General features: G+C 37.0%; 1 protein-coding gene across 1 annotated transcript; it reads right to left on the bottom strand.

Annotated features, from left to right (window-relative positions):
- Positions 1-6,071: 6,071 nt before the first annotated feature.
- Positions 6,072-10,945, bottom strand: SOSTDC1 (sclerostin domain containing 1). The gene is made up of 2 exons (XM_045793657.2): positions 10,545-10,945; positions 6,072-8,008 (listed from the first exon to the last, which is right to left on the bottom strand). The coding sequence occupies exons 1-2, from the start codon at positions 10,747-10,749 to the stop codon at positions 7,593-7,595; spliced, it is 621 nt and encodes a 206-aa protein (XP_045649613.2). The 5' UTR covers positions 10,750-10,945; the 3' UTR covers positions 6,072-7,592.
- Between the last annotated feature and the right edge of the window lie 7,097 nt (positions 10,946-18,042).

Genomic DNA, 18,042 nt, shown 5'->3' with positions numbered 1-18,042 from the left:
AGGAAAGAATATCCAATGGGAAAAAAACCAATCTCTTCAATGAATGGGGTTAGGAAAACTGGACAGCTACATGCAAAAGAATGAAACTAAAACTAGACCATTTTCTTACACTATCTACAAAAATAAATTCAAAATGTATGAAAGACCTAAATGCGAGACAGGAAACCATCAAAGTCCTGGAGAAGAATGCAGGCAGTAACCTCTTTGACATTGGCCATAGCAACTTCTTTCTAGATATGTCTTGAGGAAAGGGAAACAAAAGCAAAAATGAACTATTAGGACTTCATCAAAATAAAAATGGTCTGCACAGTAAAGGAAACAATCAGCAAAACTGGAAGTCAACCTATGGGATGAGAGAAGATATTTGCAAATGACATATCTGATAAAGGGTCAGCGCCGAGAAAATATGAAGAACTTATAAAACTCAACACCTAAAAAATGAATAATCCAATTAAAAAATGGGCAGAAGACATAAATAGACATTTTTCCAAAGAAGACTACAGATGACCAAGAGACACATGAAAAGATGCTTAACATCACTCACCATCAGGGAAATGCAAATCAAAACTACAATGAGGTATCACTCACACCTGTCAGAATGGCTAAAATCAACAACACAAGAAACAACAGTACTGGTGACGATGTGGAGAAAGGGGAACCCTCTTACACTGTTGGTGGGAATGCAAACTGGCGCGGCCACTCTGGAAAGCAGTATGGGGTTTCCTCAAAAAGTTAAAAATAAAACTATTCTATGATCCAGCAATTACACTACTAGGTATTTACCCAAAGAATACAAAAATTCTAATTCAAAGGGATATATGCATCCTGATGTTTATAACAGCATTATCTGCAATAGCCAAATTATGGAAACACCGCAGGTGTCCATCAAATGATGAATAGATAAAGATGTGGTACACACATGCACGCTCACACACACACAATGAATATTACCCAGCCATAAAAAAGAATAAAATCTTGCCATTTGCAATGACATGGATGGAGCTGGAGAGTATTATGCTAAGCAAAATACGTCTGTCAGAGAAAAGATAAATACCATATGATTTCACATATGTGGAATTTAAGAAATAAAACAAATGAGAACAAAGGGAAAAAAGAGAGAGAGAGAGAAGCAAACCAAAACAGGCTCTTCATTACAGAGAACAAACTGATGGTTACTAGAATGGTGGTGGGTGGAGGGATGGGTTAAATAGATGATGGAGATTAAGGTATGCACTTGTTGTGACGAGCACCAGGTGTTGTATGGAAGTATCGAAACACTTTATTGTATATATGAAACTAATATTACACTGTATGTTAACCAACTGGAATTTAAATAAAAACTTAAAAAAAATGTTCACATGTCTTGAAGTCACTTATATAAAATGGCTACATAAAAAATTGCAAATAATTGCAAATTCACCATTAAAAACTTTATTGTTGGGGCACCTGGGTGGCACAGCGGTTAAGCGTCTGCCTTTGGCTCAGGGCGTGATCCCGGCATTGTGGGATCGAGCCTCACGTCAGGCTCCTCTGCTATGAGCCTGCTTCTTCCTCTCCCACTCCCCCTGCTTGTGTTCCCTCTCTCGGTGGCTCTCTATCTCTGTCAAATAAATAAATAAAATCTTAAAAAAAAAAAAAGAATCAAAACTGTTTAAAAAAAAAAAACTTTATTGTTTATTACTTTTTTAAAAATGTTGAACTATCACAGATTAAATGTAAAACCCTTCTTAATTAGTACACAAAGTACACAAAATTAATCAGTTCTTAGGAAAGATAGTATCAAACAGGCAAAATGGCAAACTTTCATTAGATTATTAAATGCAACTGGCAATTTTTATCTTTGGTTTACAATAAGGAAATATGTAGCAAGAAAGAGTTGGTAATTTTTTTAACCCTCTAAATTTGAGGAATGAAAAAAAACACAATGAGAAGAGAGGAAACAAGGCAAAAAAATATATATAGAAAGCTCCAGTTAATAAATTGTCAGCCACAGTTGACCTTTGAACAATGTGGGGGGTTAGGGGTGTCAACCTCTTGCAGTCAGAAATTCTTGTATAACTTTCGACTCCCCAAAAACTTAACTACTAATACCCTACTGTTGATGAGAAGCCTTACTAATGACATAACAGTTAATTAACACACGTTGTGTATGTTATATATATTATATACTGTATTTTTACAATAAAGCAAGCTAGAGAAAAGAAACTATTAAGAAAATCATAAGAGAAAATACATCTACAATACTATACCATAAAAAATCCATTTATTACTGGACTGGCACAGTTCCCACCCATGTTGTTCAAGGGTCAACTGTATTAATATATAGTGCTAATTAAAGATTGTAATGGATTGTCAAAAATTTCTAGTTACTAGACTGCTGGGTTCACACCTCAATGAATAAAAGGACTCAAATGATCTTTGAGTGAAAACCCACAATGATTGTGATGCAAAAGACTTTTAAATTTGTGTGAATTTAGTAACAAATTCCCCCCAAAAAGGTCTTTATTCCTACTGAAAAAAAAACTGGTATTTATATTTTAATAGTAAAATGTTTTAAGCCTGTCAAACCCCTGATCAGTTTTAATAACAATGAATTTTGGTCGAATATATTGGTATCACTGACAATGTCATTCAGTTTAGACACCCTGTCTCAGATTCAAGGGCCTAATCCCACCAGTAAAAAAATGAAATCAATAATACAAGGTAAACCTTAGTGTGCGGTTAGTAAAATTCAAAGGAAAACATTTAGTGTCCTTCATAAATCTCCCAAACTGTTTCATTTTTCATTTGTAACAGAAAATAAAGCCTTCAGCAAGTCTGCCAATGCAGATGATAAACTATCACTCGGTCTAATTTGCACTGGAAATAATTACGCAGTCAGTTTGGCATTTATTTTAATCAGTTCTTGAACCTGGAAGCTAAACCATCTTTCCACTGGGATTTCTGTAGTAGTTGCTACCCTGTAGCTCTTCTAGACAATTTGCACAACATGCAGGCTAAGGCACCAAATGCAATGTTAGCTAATGAGTCAGGAATAATGGATAAACCGATGGAATTGAAAATGACACTGACAAGGAGAACATCTTTTGGGGTATCTCTTCTAGATCTCTCTTTGTGGATGTAACAATAGTGACTGAATATCGACTTAGTTCACAAATCCAGACTCATTTAATTCAACACAAAATTGTATTTTAATAGGTTCCAATAAGACCAAGATGGAAGTTATCTCTGTCTGCCCTTGAGGGAAGGGAACATTCTAACAAGAGAAGGCACTCTAGCACTGAGGGTCCTAAATCATTTTCCCACTGAATTCCTTTGGGTGTCTACAGGATTTTATCAAAGATTTTCCATGCATTTCATTTTTTACTAGAACTGTATGACCAGAGGAAGCATACAAATGCTGAATTTAAGGTATGCAATGAGTTGCCCCTTCAGTGTAAACATTTTCAAGAGTTACATCAAATCCAAATGCTTTAATTCCAACTATAATGAATTTAATTTTGATACCTAAATTTCATGGCAATTGCAAAAAAAGGATATTTCACATACTAAATTTAAACTTTCAAAGAAATTAATTTTATTCAGTTGTTTGGAAGTTTCCTGATTTTGCTTTGACTAAATACTATTCTTTCCACCATAACTGCCTAGTACGACCATTCTGTTCAGTACCTATTAAAGCAAATATTGGGGCACCTGGGTGGCTCAGTTGGTTAAGCGACAGACTGACTCCTGACCTCAGCTGAGGTCTCCATTACAGAGTCATGAGTTCAAGCCCCACATGGGGTCCCACGCTAGGCACAGACCCTGCTTAAAAATAAATAAATAAACAAACAAACAAATAAATAAATAAAGTGCTGGGGGGGGAATTGATGAATCCAGATTTCCATATCCAACAAAAAAATCTTTAAAAAAAAATAAATCTCATGCTAAATAGACATATCAGTTTATATAATTAAAACATAATAATTCTGGTAGCAGATAGAGTGAAAGATACAAGATCTCCTAGAAAAACCTTACTAATTTGATATTGAGCTGGAGTAGATTAAAATTCAGTCTTTTTTAATTTAAAAGAAAGTGACTTAATTTTCATTGCTTTTCAAAAAATACACAGTAAAATAAACATGGCTAATAGAGTATTGCCAATTAGCAGTTCTTTGTAATTAACATAAATGGATAAATATAAAGGATTTGTAGTAAAAAATTTTTTTTTGCAACAAGATATTTCCAAAGCTCTGCATATGTCCATGTTTAACTTGGGTGTAGCACACTATATGTATTATTTATTTGCATATGTGCTATTAATTTTCCTTTCATTCTTGTTATTGACATCAGTCTGTACATCTAATGTATGTATAAATACCAATATTAATATCTATCTATTGAGCCTCTTGAAAAAGTCCTTTATTCATAGTAGCAAAAATAAATTTGAAAACAAATCCTTTATGGATAGATATTACTGAATGTGAACTAGAGGTCAGACTCTGCTAAACTCATCACAATTCACCATTTTGAAATGATAGTTACTAAGGCGAGAAGACAATTATGCAGAGTTTAATCAGATGGGAATACGTGAGTTAACTGGAGGAAAAAAAAACTGAAATATAATCAGCAATTCAGATGCAAGGGCTTTTTAGCATTTTAAAATAATAACTATAAAGCTACTCTTTCTGTTGACTTTTAATTTGCACTTCTCTGGAAGCCTGATTATATCCTAGGCTTTTTTTTATTGATTGCTGACCTTTTCCTCGCATTTGATGTCAAATACCATGCAATGAATGTATCATCAATGTAACAAGGCCAGAAACAGATCAGTAAATTGAATGTGACCATGAGAAATAGATCTAATTCTTGGCTTAGCTTAGACTAGAGGAGTCTTACTTATAATCTTCTTTTATTCCATTTCATTTTTCCTAGTATATTCATTTACCAATTCATGATTAGCAATCAAAACAGTGATGATTTTATTATCACCAAAACTTTTGTTTCAATGTTTTTTTTTTCTTTTTTTTTTTAAGATTTTATTTATTTATTTGACAGAAAGAGAGACAGCCAGTGAAGAGAGGGAACACAAGCAGGGGGAGTGGGAGAGAAAGAAGCAGTCTCCCAGGGGAGCAGGGAGCCCAATGTGGGGCTGGATCCCCGACTCTGGGATCATGCCCTGAGCCGAAGGCTGACGCTTAGCAACTGAGCCACCCAGGCGCCCCTGTTTCAACAATATAGTCTTTTGATTGTGAAAAGCTATTGTCAGGTCAAGTCCTTTTTATGCCTCAGATTTTGGAACACATTAATTTTTAAGATTAACTCTAAGGCCATCTACTAAAGGTGCTATCTAGTTGAGAGGGAAGAAATGGCTAAAGTGTCTTAAATTTCTATTATGTTAAATATCCCATATGGAGCAATGATAAGCAACTGAAATAGACATATGAGACAATATATTTTTGGTATATTCAACCTATGATATAATTCTTATGAATGTCTCAAATATTAATATGATGATATAATATGAAATAGTTTAAGATCTAGTTAGTAAGGCTGGAAGATAAATCAATAGTGAACTATGAATTGTCACTTTATCTAATGGTACAATAGTTAACATTATTATAAAATCTAGAGATGTTTTCTGTCTTTATATACGTTGAGACTCTCCTACCTCTCATGGGAAAGGGACAATATTAATGTCCTTATTTAACTCACTGTGCTATGTGTAATATACATGTGACTTTTAAACTTGCAATTACAAAGAGAACAATCTGCTACAAAAGAGTACCAAGAACCCCTTCCTGTTCAGATTCCAAAAGGGAAAACTCAGAAGATCTTATCAGTACATAACCAAGCCCCTCTGGTTCTCATTTGGAGTTATGGGATCAATCATTTGATTGAATTGGCACACCAGCTCTCTCTCTCGCTCTCTTTCTATGTATATGTATATGTACATATACATATATATACATATGTGTATATATATATACATATGTGTGTGTGTGTGTGTGTGTAAAAAAATCTGGTTTAAGACTGTGATTATATTGCTTAATATTATAACATGACAGACTTGAAAACATTGAAAAATTAGCTTTTGTTTTCTTTGTTGTTTTTATTTTGTTTTCTTTGTTGTTTTCAGGGCCATGCAATAGTATTCAAAATTCTCCCAGCATGTGATAGTGATTTTTTCACAATTTCTTTCTCAAACCTAGCTGTCCATTGGGATCACCTGGAAAACCTTAAAAACTGCTGATATCTGATTTCTACTGCCAGAAATGATGATGTAATTTGGATGGCAGCCTGGACATTGGGTCTAATACTAGCTCCTCCATGTGATTGTAATGGGCAGCGGACCTGGCATCCTCGGTGTATATAAATATGATATTCTCATTACAACTCACTGCTGGATTGCCACCAAACTTTTTAAATCATTCCTTTACCGAAAGATTGTTTCTCTTCCTCTCTCTCTCCTCTCTTACTGCAGAACTTTCTGTCAAAACCGAAATGTGCCTTATCAAAAAAATCAGTTACCCTGCTACATATATTCTAATTTTTGTAAACATGTACCTTTTCCATACATGTTAAAGGCAAGGACAATAGCTTTTAGTAGTGTTTATTTTTGTTAAAAGAAACTGATGGAATTGAAGGTTAAATCGCCTTCTGATTGCACAGATTAAACAAAAAAGTATTACATATTTCAGCTTTACAAAGCATCTTATTGATTTAAAAAGATCCATACTATAGATAAAGTTCATGATACAACATATATGTAATAAGGAGACTAAAATATTTATTTTACATATCTACAACATGTATTCTCATATTTCTAGATCAACCACAAATCATACAGGAAAATATTTAGGTACATGGGAAAGCTTCAAAACATAAAAAATTAACAGTTTGAAAAAAAAATCACATGTGAAAGCTCATTAAATAATAACCTTGACAAATAAATAGTTCATCAGTTTTACTTATTAGCTGCTGCCATGCATTTCTGGCATTCCATTCTAAGCAAGGGTCAGCATGCAGGGTATAATTTCATACTATGAGACTGTCAAAACTATGGGGCTGATTTTATAAGTGAAATGTCACAATATCTTGCCCTCTTTCAAAGGAGATCACTCATGGCTGCTAAACTGTTTCCATGAAAATTACCCCCCCCCAAAAAAAAGCACCTTTCTGAAGTGTTACTGTGAAGGTTCAGTGGCAACTATTTTTTTTAACTTTTTAATTTTGAAGGGATTTTGTTGGGGATGGGCTGGGGGATGGGCTGGGGAGTGGAGGGTAAACTTGAAGCCCTTTTCTGTTTTAAAAAGTAATGATTCAGTGATGTATACTGTATCACCAGTCTTTGGAGAACCATGGGGAATTAAAACTACAAGTGGCCTGGGATTTAAATACAAATCGCCCTCCTGGATATGCGTACATCTTGAAAACCTGAAAAGCGATTCCCAAAGAAGGTCCTGATACTTAGGACAGCTTGGTGGGTTTGATCAAAGCAGAAAGCATATATTTTCAAGTAACAAAATAGCAATGGCAGGCTCGAGTCTTCCAAGCAATCGAATCTGTAAAGCAGATGGTTACGAGTCAGTCTCGTTTGGAGAGTCTGAGTTCTAACTCAGGCTGTGCTTGCTGGATTTGCTGGCTCTTTTCCGCTCTCTGTGGTGCTGGGCTGGCTTGGCAGGCGACATGCTCTCAAAGTTGTGACTGGATTCGTTGTGCTGCCGCGTGTACCTCTTGCACTTGCAGGCGGTGACCACTGTGATTTTGTAGGTGCGCGTGCTGCCATCTTGGCACTGCAGCTGGATTCTCTGGGTGCGCGTTTTGTCATTGACACACCTCCATTCCTGAGAGCTCCTCCTGCTCCAGTACTTTGTTCCGTAGCCTCCTCCAATCCAGTTGGGGAGCACCGGCAGGGGCAAGCACTCGCCAGCACACACCAGCTCTTTCAGAGGGCTGATGCTGGTGCACTGGCCGTCAGAGATGTATTTGGTGGAACGCAGTTCCCGGCAACCCACTTGAACTCGAGCTGCAGGAAACAGAAAAGAAGGTGCGTTAAAGACAACAAGCAAATGAACACTCTGAATGAAAGAAAGAAAGAAAGAAAGAAAGAAAGAAAGAAAGAAAGAAAGAAAGAAAGAAATTGTACCCAAATGATAGCAAATTGTTAAATAGAAAAGGAAACCCCTATATTATTTTCACAATGCAAAAATCTGCCTGGATGGTGATAGAGACACTTTCATGAAAATTATATCAGTTACATGCCTATACATTTTTTTGAAACAAAATAACCTAGGCCTGATTTCTGTTTTCATGGATAATATTAGCTAACAGCTTACTAAAGTATTTGAAAATCCCATTTCTTTTAGACTTACACCCCAGTAAGGGTTAAGCAGCTCTTACACTTGTGTAACATATGCATTCTTCAGTAAGCTAAAAAAGAGTAGACTTTAACGTTCTTTTTCTCACAGGTCATATCAGTTAATACCTGCAAGTGCTTTTAATTAGGGTTTTTTTTTAATCTACTGGGAAAATGTGGAAAGTATTTAAATATTGTGTACAATGCATATGCTCTCTACAATATTTTGTTTCAACTAAAAATTCAGCTGCAGAGAATCATACGTACATATGTGTACAAAGTCTGACATTTTGCATATCAAACTCAATAACTACATTTTAAACATAAATTCCCAAGCTATCTTTTAAAAACAAATATTAAAATGTTTGAAATGCAACATGTCACTACAACTCAAAATTTGAAGAATATAAAAGCCCCCAAATCAGGAACGTATGGTTGCCATAACAACTTGGCTACATTTCCATGAATTTTATGGCAGAAAAATGCCTAACATGTCTGATTTACAACTGCAAAAGGAGCCATGGTGCTCGTTTCCTGAACATTGGTCATGGCAAACTTTTTGTTTAGTTACTTGAATTTGGTAAGTATGTTCTCTAATTGGCTGTTTCTGGTTATGTGCCTTATGTAATTAAAGCAAAAATTAATCTTGAAACATTTGAGGTTTCCTTTCCATGACTTTGTTATCTAAACTCAAGGAGAATCGCCTATAACAAACTTGAAAAGAAATCAAAGCTTGTTAACCAGAAAAAAAGAATGTTTATAAGTACAGACTGCCGAAATCCGAAAGATTAAAAACTACAGGGAACATTGACGTAGCCTTGCACTGAAGTGGAAAACCGAGAGCTAATCTGAAGGAGATACTGACTTGGGAATTGTACTTTGTCTCTCTGCCTCAGTACTTCGGAGGCGAGAGATGTAGCCTAAAGGGATGTAGTAGTTGTAAAACAATGTATGTAGATGTACGCACGTCTGTACACAGTGCGGGAGTAAAATGAAACAGCAAACGCGTTGGCTGGTCAGTGAGCTCTGCCAGTGTGACTCTGATTCCAGCTTCCCTTCTGGCATCTGCCTTACAAATGCACCTGGAAACAGCCAGAGATGAGTTTGCCTTGCCTCGCGTTTTGTTCCCATGTACATAGAGACTCAGCATTTTTGCAGTGACAGCTCATTGACAATGAGTACCCACCACATTGCTCGGTAATCTAATAATAATCAGAGCCTTCTTGTGTACCCAAAAGCAACTCTCTTCATGGAAGTGAAAACACCTTGGTTTTCTTAGAAAGACATTAATACTCCTACTTGCTTTTTAAAGGTAGAAGCTACTTTTAGCAGTTGAAAGGAGTTGAGGTGGAGCAAAAGATGTGTGTCAGATTTCCTGTGCACTGTTTCTCTGTGTCTCTCTTAAAACCTGATTGTTAGCATATGAACTTTTCTTGAAGGAAAGAAGTGAAGCAAAAGTTAGGAGAAGAAATTTGAATCCCTCTAAGTAGTGGTTCATTAGTGTGTCAGTTGAGCAAACAGAAAAGAAAACAAATACTCGCTCTACAAAATATTTTTGTACTGTTATTACTTTAAATCTCTTAAGTTATAAAAGTTTCCCCAGTCTTTCCCAGAAATATACAATTACCCAAATCTTGATCTGGTTAATAAGTAAGTATCTCAGAAAAATATGATTCTCCAGTATTTTCGGTTATATCTCTCTTTTACACTGATTATCATTAAAACTCTCAACTATTTCACTGGACATATTTTAGAAATCTGTGTGAGCCATTTTTTCCCCCCGGAAAGCCTGTGATTTCCTATACATACTTTGCTTAGTTATGTTTATACCCTTTACCACAATTGTACATGTCCTGAAATACACAGAAAACAACCTGAATTTAAGCTATCTAGAACAACACTTTTTAAAAAAATTCTCATTTTGCACGATTTTTAAAAAGCAACAGTTTAATTCCTAGAAACATCTTCTTTTTTGGATGTTTGCTAGAACTTAAGTCCACGCCTGCATTATCCAGCCACTGCTTTAGTTATATTAACTTTGTAGGGAAGAATGCCAATCTCCACATGCAGTAGATTACTCCCAGCTTGTTTAGCAAAATATACAAGGTTCAGGTTAGTTAGCACTGAAACAATTCTATAGGAATGTGAGCTAATGCTACCAAAAAAGAAGAAAAAAACCAAATCCAGGCAAGTAAAACACACTTACTGTTCCGATCCAGTCCAGTGTTACTGAAATGCCTGCCTCCATTTCTGGCTTGATTCATCGTGCTGTTGCTGCTGGGGTGTGCTGGAACAGGTTTAACCACATGTGAATAAAGGATTTCTGTGGCATCATTTTTAAAAGCCAAACAGCTTTTCATTAGGATGCACACAAGGGGAATGAGATAGAAATGAATGGCAGGAGGAAGCATGGCGAGAGAGGATTTGCTTGGCTGGAGAGCTGGTTAATTCCTTTCCTTCTGCTTCTGCACTGTAACTGTGAAATTCCTCCTCAAGGTTCCCTTTATATATCCAGTGAGGTTTGGCGTTCATTCAGGTGTAAAGTTGTATAGAGCTTCAGAGTGAAAACACAGAGAAGGGGTGGGATCCCTACATGACCCTGCAAAAGAATTTTACCAATGGAAGAGGAGACTACAGAAAAGGAGGAGCTTGGTATACAAATTGCCTGAAATTTCAGAGTTGTACTTCGTCCGTTTCTGGGAGCTAAAGCAGCCAGGCACATTCTATAGCAACTCCAGACCATCTCCCTCTGCCACTTCCTCTCCGGAATCTAGTTCACATTCGGGTTTAATTTAAATGAGAATACACTGCTGTCCATTTGAAGAGATTTACATTCCCACGGTTGTTTTGTACTCCCCTCAGATTCTGAAGTATCGCGGGTGGGGAGCGGTTTCGTCCCAGATAATAGGAGGAATTCGTGTGAGTTGTGCGGGACTTGCGCGAAGCACCTATTAGACATATTTTGTTTCTCAAGAAGCAAACCAACATATTTTTTTTCCTTTAAAGTATAAGGCATACGGAGCTCAAATCTGCCCCCTGGACACACTTAAATAATGCAGCTTTGATCTGCGTGAACCGCTGCTCTGCTAGGTAAATTATTGCCAGGGGTCTGTGTGGAGAATAATGAGCAGCGCTCTTTCTGCATTAAAATAACTACTAACGATTTTCATCTGAAAAATATGTCACAGTCGTGAACATTCACAGCATGGTTTTGCATGGAAAAAAAGCCATTTCTGACAGATTATTGTTTAGCAAACTCAAAATAATTTTGCTAGGTTTTTCATGTGCTGCGTAACACACGTTCTACCTGTATTTACTAAGCACTTTGTTCATTACTTCCTTTGACTCTGCTGCCCACGTAAGAAATTAGTACTTTCCTCAACTTCTTTATCCACACCTGCAACAGATGTGCCATTACACTGCGATTCTCCATTCCTTAAAAAAAAAAAAAAAAAAAAATCATGAAATTTCATCTGATTTATGGGACATTTTGATTGGAATAATTACACGCTCTGAATCCTCCTTTCAGTTTTGGATCTTTTTTTGCCCTTTGTGTGGTTCCTAAAATGACCTCAGAGCATGGATATTTTGTATCTCTCTCCTTTATAAACTTTTAATACCTATCATATCTATCTATCTACCTACCTATTACCTGCCTATCCATGTTGCCAAGTGGCGCTATTGACAATGAGGAATAGACAATTCTTTGTTGTAGGGTGCTGTTCTGTGACTTTAGCAGCACACCTGGCTTCTACCCTCTAGATGCCATTAGTATAGCCCCACCCCCTCCATTATAACAAAAAATGTCACCGGCCTTTGCCAACTATCCCCTGCAGGCCAAAATCACCCTAGCAGAGAACTCCCGATTACCTACCCAACTATCTATCTCACTATAAAAAGAGTGTAAAATTAAGAATAAAAGACTAATTATTTAATAATACTAAGAAATTATGAGGGTTTTTTAGAAGAAAAGTATTATTACGGTTTTGTTGTTTAAAATCAACTACTTCTGTTTTAGAGGTATATGCTGAAATAGTCTTCGATGAAATGATATGATGTCTGGAATAAACTTCAAAAATAATTAGGGAAGGGGTTAGTTAGAAGTGTGGCTGAGGCAAGACTGGTCATGTGTTAACGGTTGTTAGGACTGGAAGGTGGATATTCTATTCTGTTTACTCTTGTGTATATTCAAAATTCTACATAATCAAAAATTTAAAAACTAAAGTAAAAAAAATCAATTTAATGTATGGCTTAATAACAATCAGATCCCTATCCTAAAGTTATGTGTAGTCATTTGTTCTAATATCCTTTTGGAAAAATAATTTATCAGTTGATTGTATGCACATGGAAATAATACAACAGGTATCCTTCTAAAATAGTAACAGAAGTTTCTTTACTACTTATCAGGGTACTTGGTATTAATTACATGAAGCATGTTAACATTAACCATTGACCAGTAGACCTAATGCCTAAAGGAAGTAAGAGGATGAAAGTAATCTAATCTCTTCCCCATCACTATTTTGTGTGTGTCTCTGTGTGTGTGTGTGTGTGTGTGTGAGAAGGAGAAGATACTTTAATTTGCGGTTTATTGTGGTGGGTTAATCAGATTGACTGAATTATAATTGTTAAATCTGTGCCTAGTATTCTGCCTGATAATACCCCAGACAGAAGCAAATTAGGGATGACGGCAATATAGTTGGTGCATGTGGACAGGAAAATTTCCAAGCTCTTAGGTCCAATACATCCCCGGGGACCAAATTAGAAAATTACTTTGATAGAATAGAAATAATCATAAATTTGATATTTAACAGTTCGTCTGTCCAGTTTAAAACTACTACATTAGGAATAACCACAAACTCTAAGATTATGGGTAGAAATATTTGATATAATTGATTAAGAAAGTATTCCCCTGAACAAGCTATGGTCTTTTTCGTCTCCGAAACTCTGTACGTACATATTTTTCCTTCTGCTTGGAAAATCTTCCTGTAATACTTTCCTCATTCCCTTCTTCATTGGCTAATACATGTCTTTCCTTCAAGTCTCACTTTCGATAGAACTAGGACCAAGGAAACTCCCTTGCTGTCTACTCCTCAAGTCTGGAGTCAGTGCCCCATCCATTGTACCAGAGTGGCTAGTTGTCTGATGGCTTTGAAAGCCTTCTGATACAAGAATGATTTTTATCTTATGAACAGCATTGAATAAGTGGATGAATTAGTTGTTCAAGAAAAATAGAAAAAGAACTATCCTTTCACATAGTCAGACATTGGTTAATATTTGTGGTAGGCGATCATAAAGATGGCCCCTAATAATCTTCTACTCATGGTATTGACACCCCTGAAGCCATCTGCTCCCCTGAGTGTGCATTGCACCTAGTGACTAACTGCTAATGAATAAAATATAGTAATGAGACATGAATTCTATGAATAAGTTACCAAAGGACTGTGACTTCAGGCTTCCTTACCCGCTTTAGCTCTCTTACTTGCTTTGCTAGAAACCAGCTACCATGACGTAAGCTTTCCCGCAGAGAGTTGGCACAAGTAGCAAGGAATGGATGTCTCTTACCAACAATGAAATGAAGCCTTCAGCCAAACATACTGTGAGGACCTGAATTCTATCACAGTCACATGGGTGAGTTTGAAAGCAAACCTCACAGTCTGTCTTTTGGGTGAGGCTACAGCCCTGGCTTAGGCCCTGTGACCTTATGAAACTCTTTAAGTCAGAGGGATTCACAGAAACTATGAAATAATACATGTTATTTTAACTAAGTTTGGAGGTAGTTTGTTGCACATCCATAGATAATATATTACCTGTTTAAAAATGAAGATATAGTAATTAAACTATTAATTTTGTGAATAACATCAGAGACTTGGAAGCTTTAGATGTGAAACCCTTCAATATGGTGGCTGGGCAACTTCCATTCCTGGGGCTTTGAAACCTATTTTCCAGTCCTCAGCTGAGTCATCAATGTTGTTCTGTTATTAACTATCAAATAACAATATAGAATTGCTACTATTGGACTGATGTGCAAAAGCTGGAAAGTAACTTTAATGCTCTAAATAATATTGTTGGTCATGTGACTCCTAGCACTGGAATCAGAAAATCTAAATTTCAATCAATTTCTGCTCTTTATAATCTCTTTGAACTTGGTTATAGTTCCTGAAACTAAGTTAGTTGCTTCATGTGTAAAACATGACCAAACTTACCTATCTCACTGAGGAGTAAAAAACACGAGAGTGTCTAGCACAAAACCTGGCCCAGAAGAAATGTGGAAAAAATAGTGACTGAATATGAGTTTAAGAGTACTGTTTCTCATTAGAGTCTTTGAATTTAAAAATGAGTTTGGGAAGATTAGAGAAGTCTCCAACAAATACAATTAACTCAATTTAAGGTGGAGAACAAAAGATAAAAGGAAGGAGATTGTTTAGCTTGATTAAATAAGTAATAAAAAATTTGTAAATGTTTTTTGTTTAAAAATAATTAGCCTGCCCAATTGTGTTTTTTTTTTTTTTAATCTCTGACAGGGGAAGAACCAGGATAAATATAAATATAAACAAACTATATTTATTGAATGCAACAATGAGCTATATCTGGTCCTCTGTGGATTTAAACTTTGTTCAGAGAGTTCCAGTTAATAAGATAGAGCTTGTTAACTGGCAAAGTAATTGACCGTCATTAGTTTAGAAGAAAAAGAGAGCTACTATAGAAACTTCAAGCATAAAAATCCTTAAAGAGAGGATGAATTAACATCTTTTATTCATTTCGTATCATTATGTGTTGAGCCCAGTATTCGTCAAAGACGTTGTAGGCCAGGGTCTGCAAAGCCGAATGAGACATGGAGCTTGCTGTCTCTCCTTTCCCAAAAGCTCCTGTTTAGAATTCCGGTAAAGGAATTTCCCTTAACCTGATCCTTCTGTACAATTTTCTTCCTCCCTCATCACCTTTATTAGTCATCTCTTTATTTATTTTTTCTTTTTGCTTAAATGCTTTTTGGTTTTATTTGTAGAATAAATGTGTTTTTATTGCTGTTATAAGCTGCCATGACATAGACAACATTTACTGACATAATGCCCGGTGTCACCTGAAATACAACCCAAATGAAACATTCCAACCCCAGTGGATGTATTTCTAGATGAAGTTCTCAATCTTGGCACTATTGACATTCTGGGCCAGGTAATTTTTTGTTATGGGAGCCGTCCTGTATATAGTAGGGTAGCAGCATCCCTGGGCTCTATCCCCCAGACACCAATTGCACCTCCCTCCCCCAGCTGTGAACAAAAAGGTATCCTCAGACATTGCCAGATGTATCCCCGGTGTGCAAAATAGTCCTGGGTTATAAACTACTGGTCTAGGCAAATTCTCCAGTAAACTTCCTAAAAAGGCCAGCAAGCTACTATTAAGGAAATCCTCCCATGCAAGTTCTAGGGAGCAGGTGAAGACAGTCGGGGCTTCCATATGATTGTACAAAGTAGGGAGAGTAGTAAGTTGTCCTTTCCACTGGCCTTTGCTACCTCGTAAGGTAGGAACTAATGTCCCCACTGTGCATTCAGCTCACGCGAGTTTCTGAAATCAGTGTGACCAAAGCTGGTAGCATATTAAATAAACTGTCCCCAGTAGTGGGAGCTAGAATTAGTTTTGTTCCACAAGCCTGATAGTTGTTCTAAAAGTATATTTTACCTGGCAGCCTGTTAGATATGCAAATTCTAGGCCTGACCTCAGACCCTGAGTCAGAATCTTCTGGTGTAGAACCCAGGAACCTCTGTTCTAACAAACTCTCCTAGTCATTGTTATGCATGCTAAACTTTGAGATGCTGTGCTCTAGAATACACCTGTGCCCTGTCCCCAAAGTCTCCGTGACAGTTGCCTAATCTCTTTAACTAGGACTCTGCTCTGGATTCTTCCAGTCTGCACAGTCAGATGGAAGCCTGGCCCTAAAGCTTAGCTCAATTGGCCAAAACCTGAACCCATTTCCTCTTCCTGTATTTATTTCTCCCCAGGGCCTGGATATTCTCCGTGTCTTCCAGTGACTGATTAATGCTTTGTTCCACAGAGATGGACACGACAGTTACTACCTACGGTGAAATCATTGCTCACTAGAAATTTTGGCAGCCATACCTAATTCTCACAGATATCAGCATTGACCCAGATTTAGGCAAAATACTTTGATCACTGGGTTTTTAATTGTTGTCCACTAACCTCAGGAGCATTCCACAGCCACGTCAGGCTCCTAGCCCTGGCAGCATGCAGTCTGGCTTCACTCTTTCCTAGGGAATCTCTTATTCAGGTACCAGTGGGCCTTCTGGCTGAGCCTAAATCTGTGAAGTCCTTCCATCACTAGCAGAAACTTAAGAGTTTGTAGCTCCCTGGTATGTCAGAAAACTGGAGAACAGAAAGAATGCAGTAGAAAAATTGGCCCAACACCACTACAGTATTTTCTGGGAAATAAAGGTGCTGCAGAAATTTCTAATTTCAATTCCGATATTTTTTTAATTTTTAATTTTTCTAATTTTGTTCAATTTTGATATTTTTAATGAAGTAATCTGCTTCTAAGTTATGCACAGATGGAAGCTGTGGTGTAGGGGCCGCGTAGCTACCATGTAGCTGGAACCAAGGGTATGTGGTAGGGAACATGGAAAACAAGCGTGACTACATTGATTGGAAAGGTAGATTGGAGCAGGTCATTGACTACAATCCTGCTTTGCAGGTTTGGAAGTTTGGATATAATTTGGTAGACAATGGAGAGCCATTGAAGGATGTGTATGTGTGTGTTTATTTTTATTTCCACAAAGTAAAAACACCGTGTAACTTGTACCCAAGTAAAGTGACGGAAAATTTCCGGTACTCAGATTTCCCCCTCCTGTCTCCCCTTTCCTAGTAATCCCTTCCTCCCTCCTCACTAAAATAAATGACTGTTCTGATTTCTGACACCAGTTATTAATTTTGCCTGTTTTAGAATTTGATATAAAAATGACTTTTGTCATTGTACGCTCTCGCATCTCATAGACATCCCTAATTTATGTATCCAGTCTAGTCTGGATTGATTCTAGCTTGTGGCTATTAGGAATACAGCTGCTGTAAACATCCTTGCACCTGTCTTTTGATGCATCTATAGATACACACTTTTGTTAGATATAAATCTGGTCGTGAAATGGATGAGATAGAGGATGTTGTATATTCAACTTTATTTATTTAGATAATAACAAACAGTTTTCCCAAGTGATCTCATTAACTGAAATGTCCACTGGCCCTGACAGATTTTAAGCCAGGGAAGGCCAAGACCAGCACTGTTTCAGGACACCGAATCTAGCTACAGTGTGGGAGACGGGTTAGGTGGAGTTATGCTGGAACACAGGAAGGGGGCACATTATTTCAAGAACTCAGGTGAAAAATAATAAAATCCTGAACTTGAAGGAAAAAGGAAAGCCTAGGACAGAGGTTAGAGACACTCAGGAGGTAGGTTTGCAGGTGACTGGAAATGAAGACAAAGGTGAAAACAAAGTCTTAAAGCTGGGTGAGCAAGAAGACTGAGGTGTCAGGGGAACCAGGGATGGAAGAGCTTAGAGTCTAATAATGAGTTTAGACTGGGTTGAGATGAGGTTAGGGTGTTGGTGGGAAGCCAAGAGAAGTCTTCCAAGAGACAACTGGAATCAGAGCTCAAGAAATCTGCCTGGCGACTGACACCAAATTCAGTAGGATGCTTTCTTAGA

This window comes from Ursus americanus, chromosome 3 (genome assembly GCF_024610735.1).
Source record: "Ursus americanus isolate L20-20 chromosome 3, mUrsAme1.1.p, whole genome shotgun sequence".
NCBI lineage: Eukaryota > Metazoa > Chordata > Mammalia > Carnivora > Ursidae > Ursus > Ursus americanus.
Note: the sequence above shows the minus strand (reverse complement) of the source record. Positions and strands in the feature narration are given on the sequence as shown.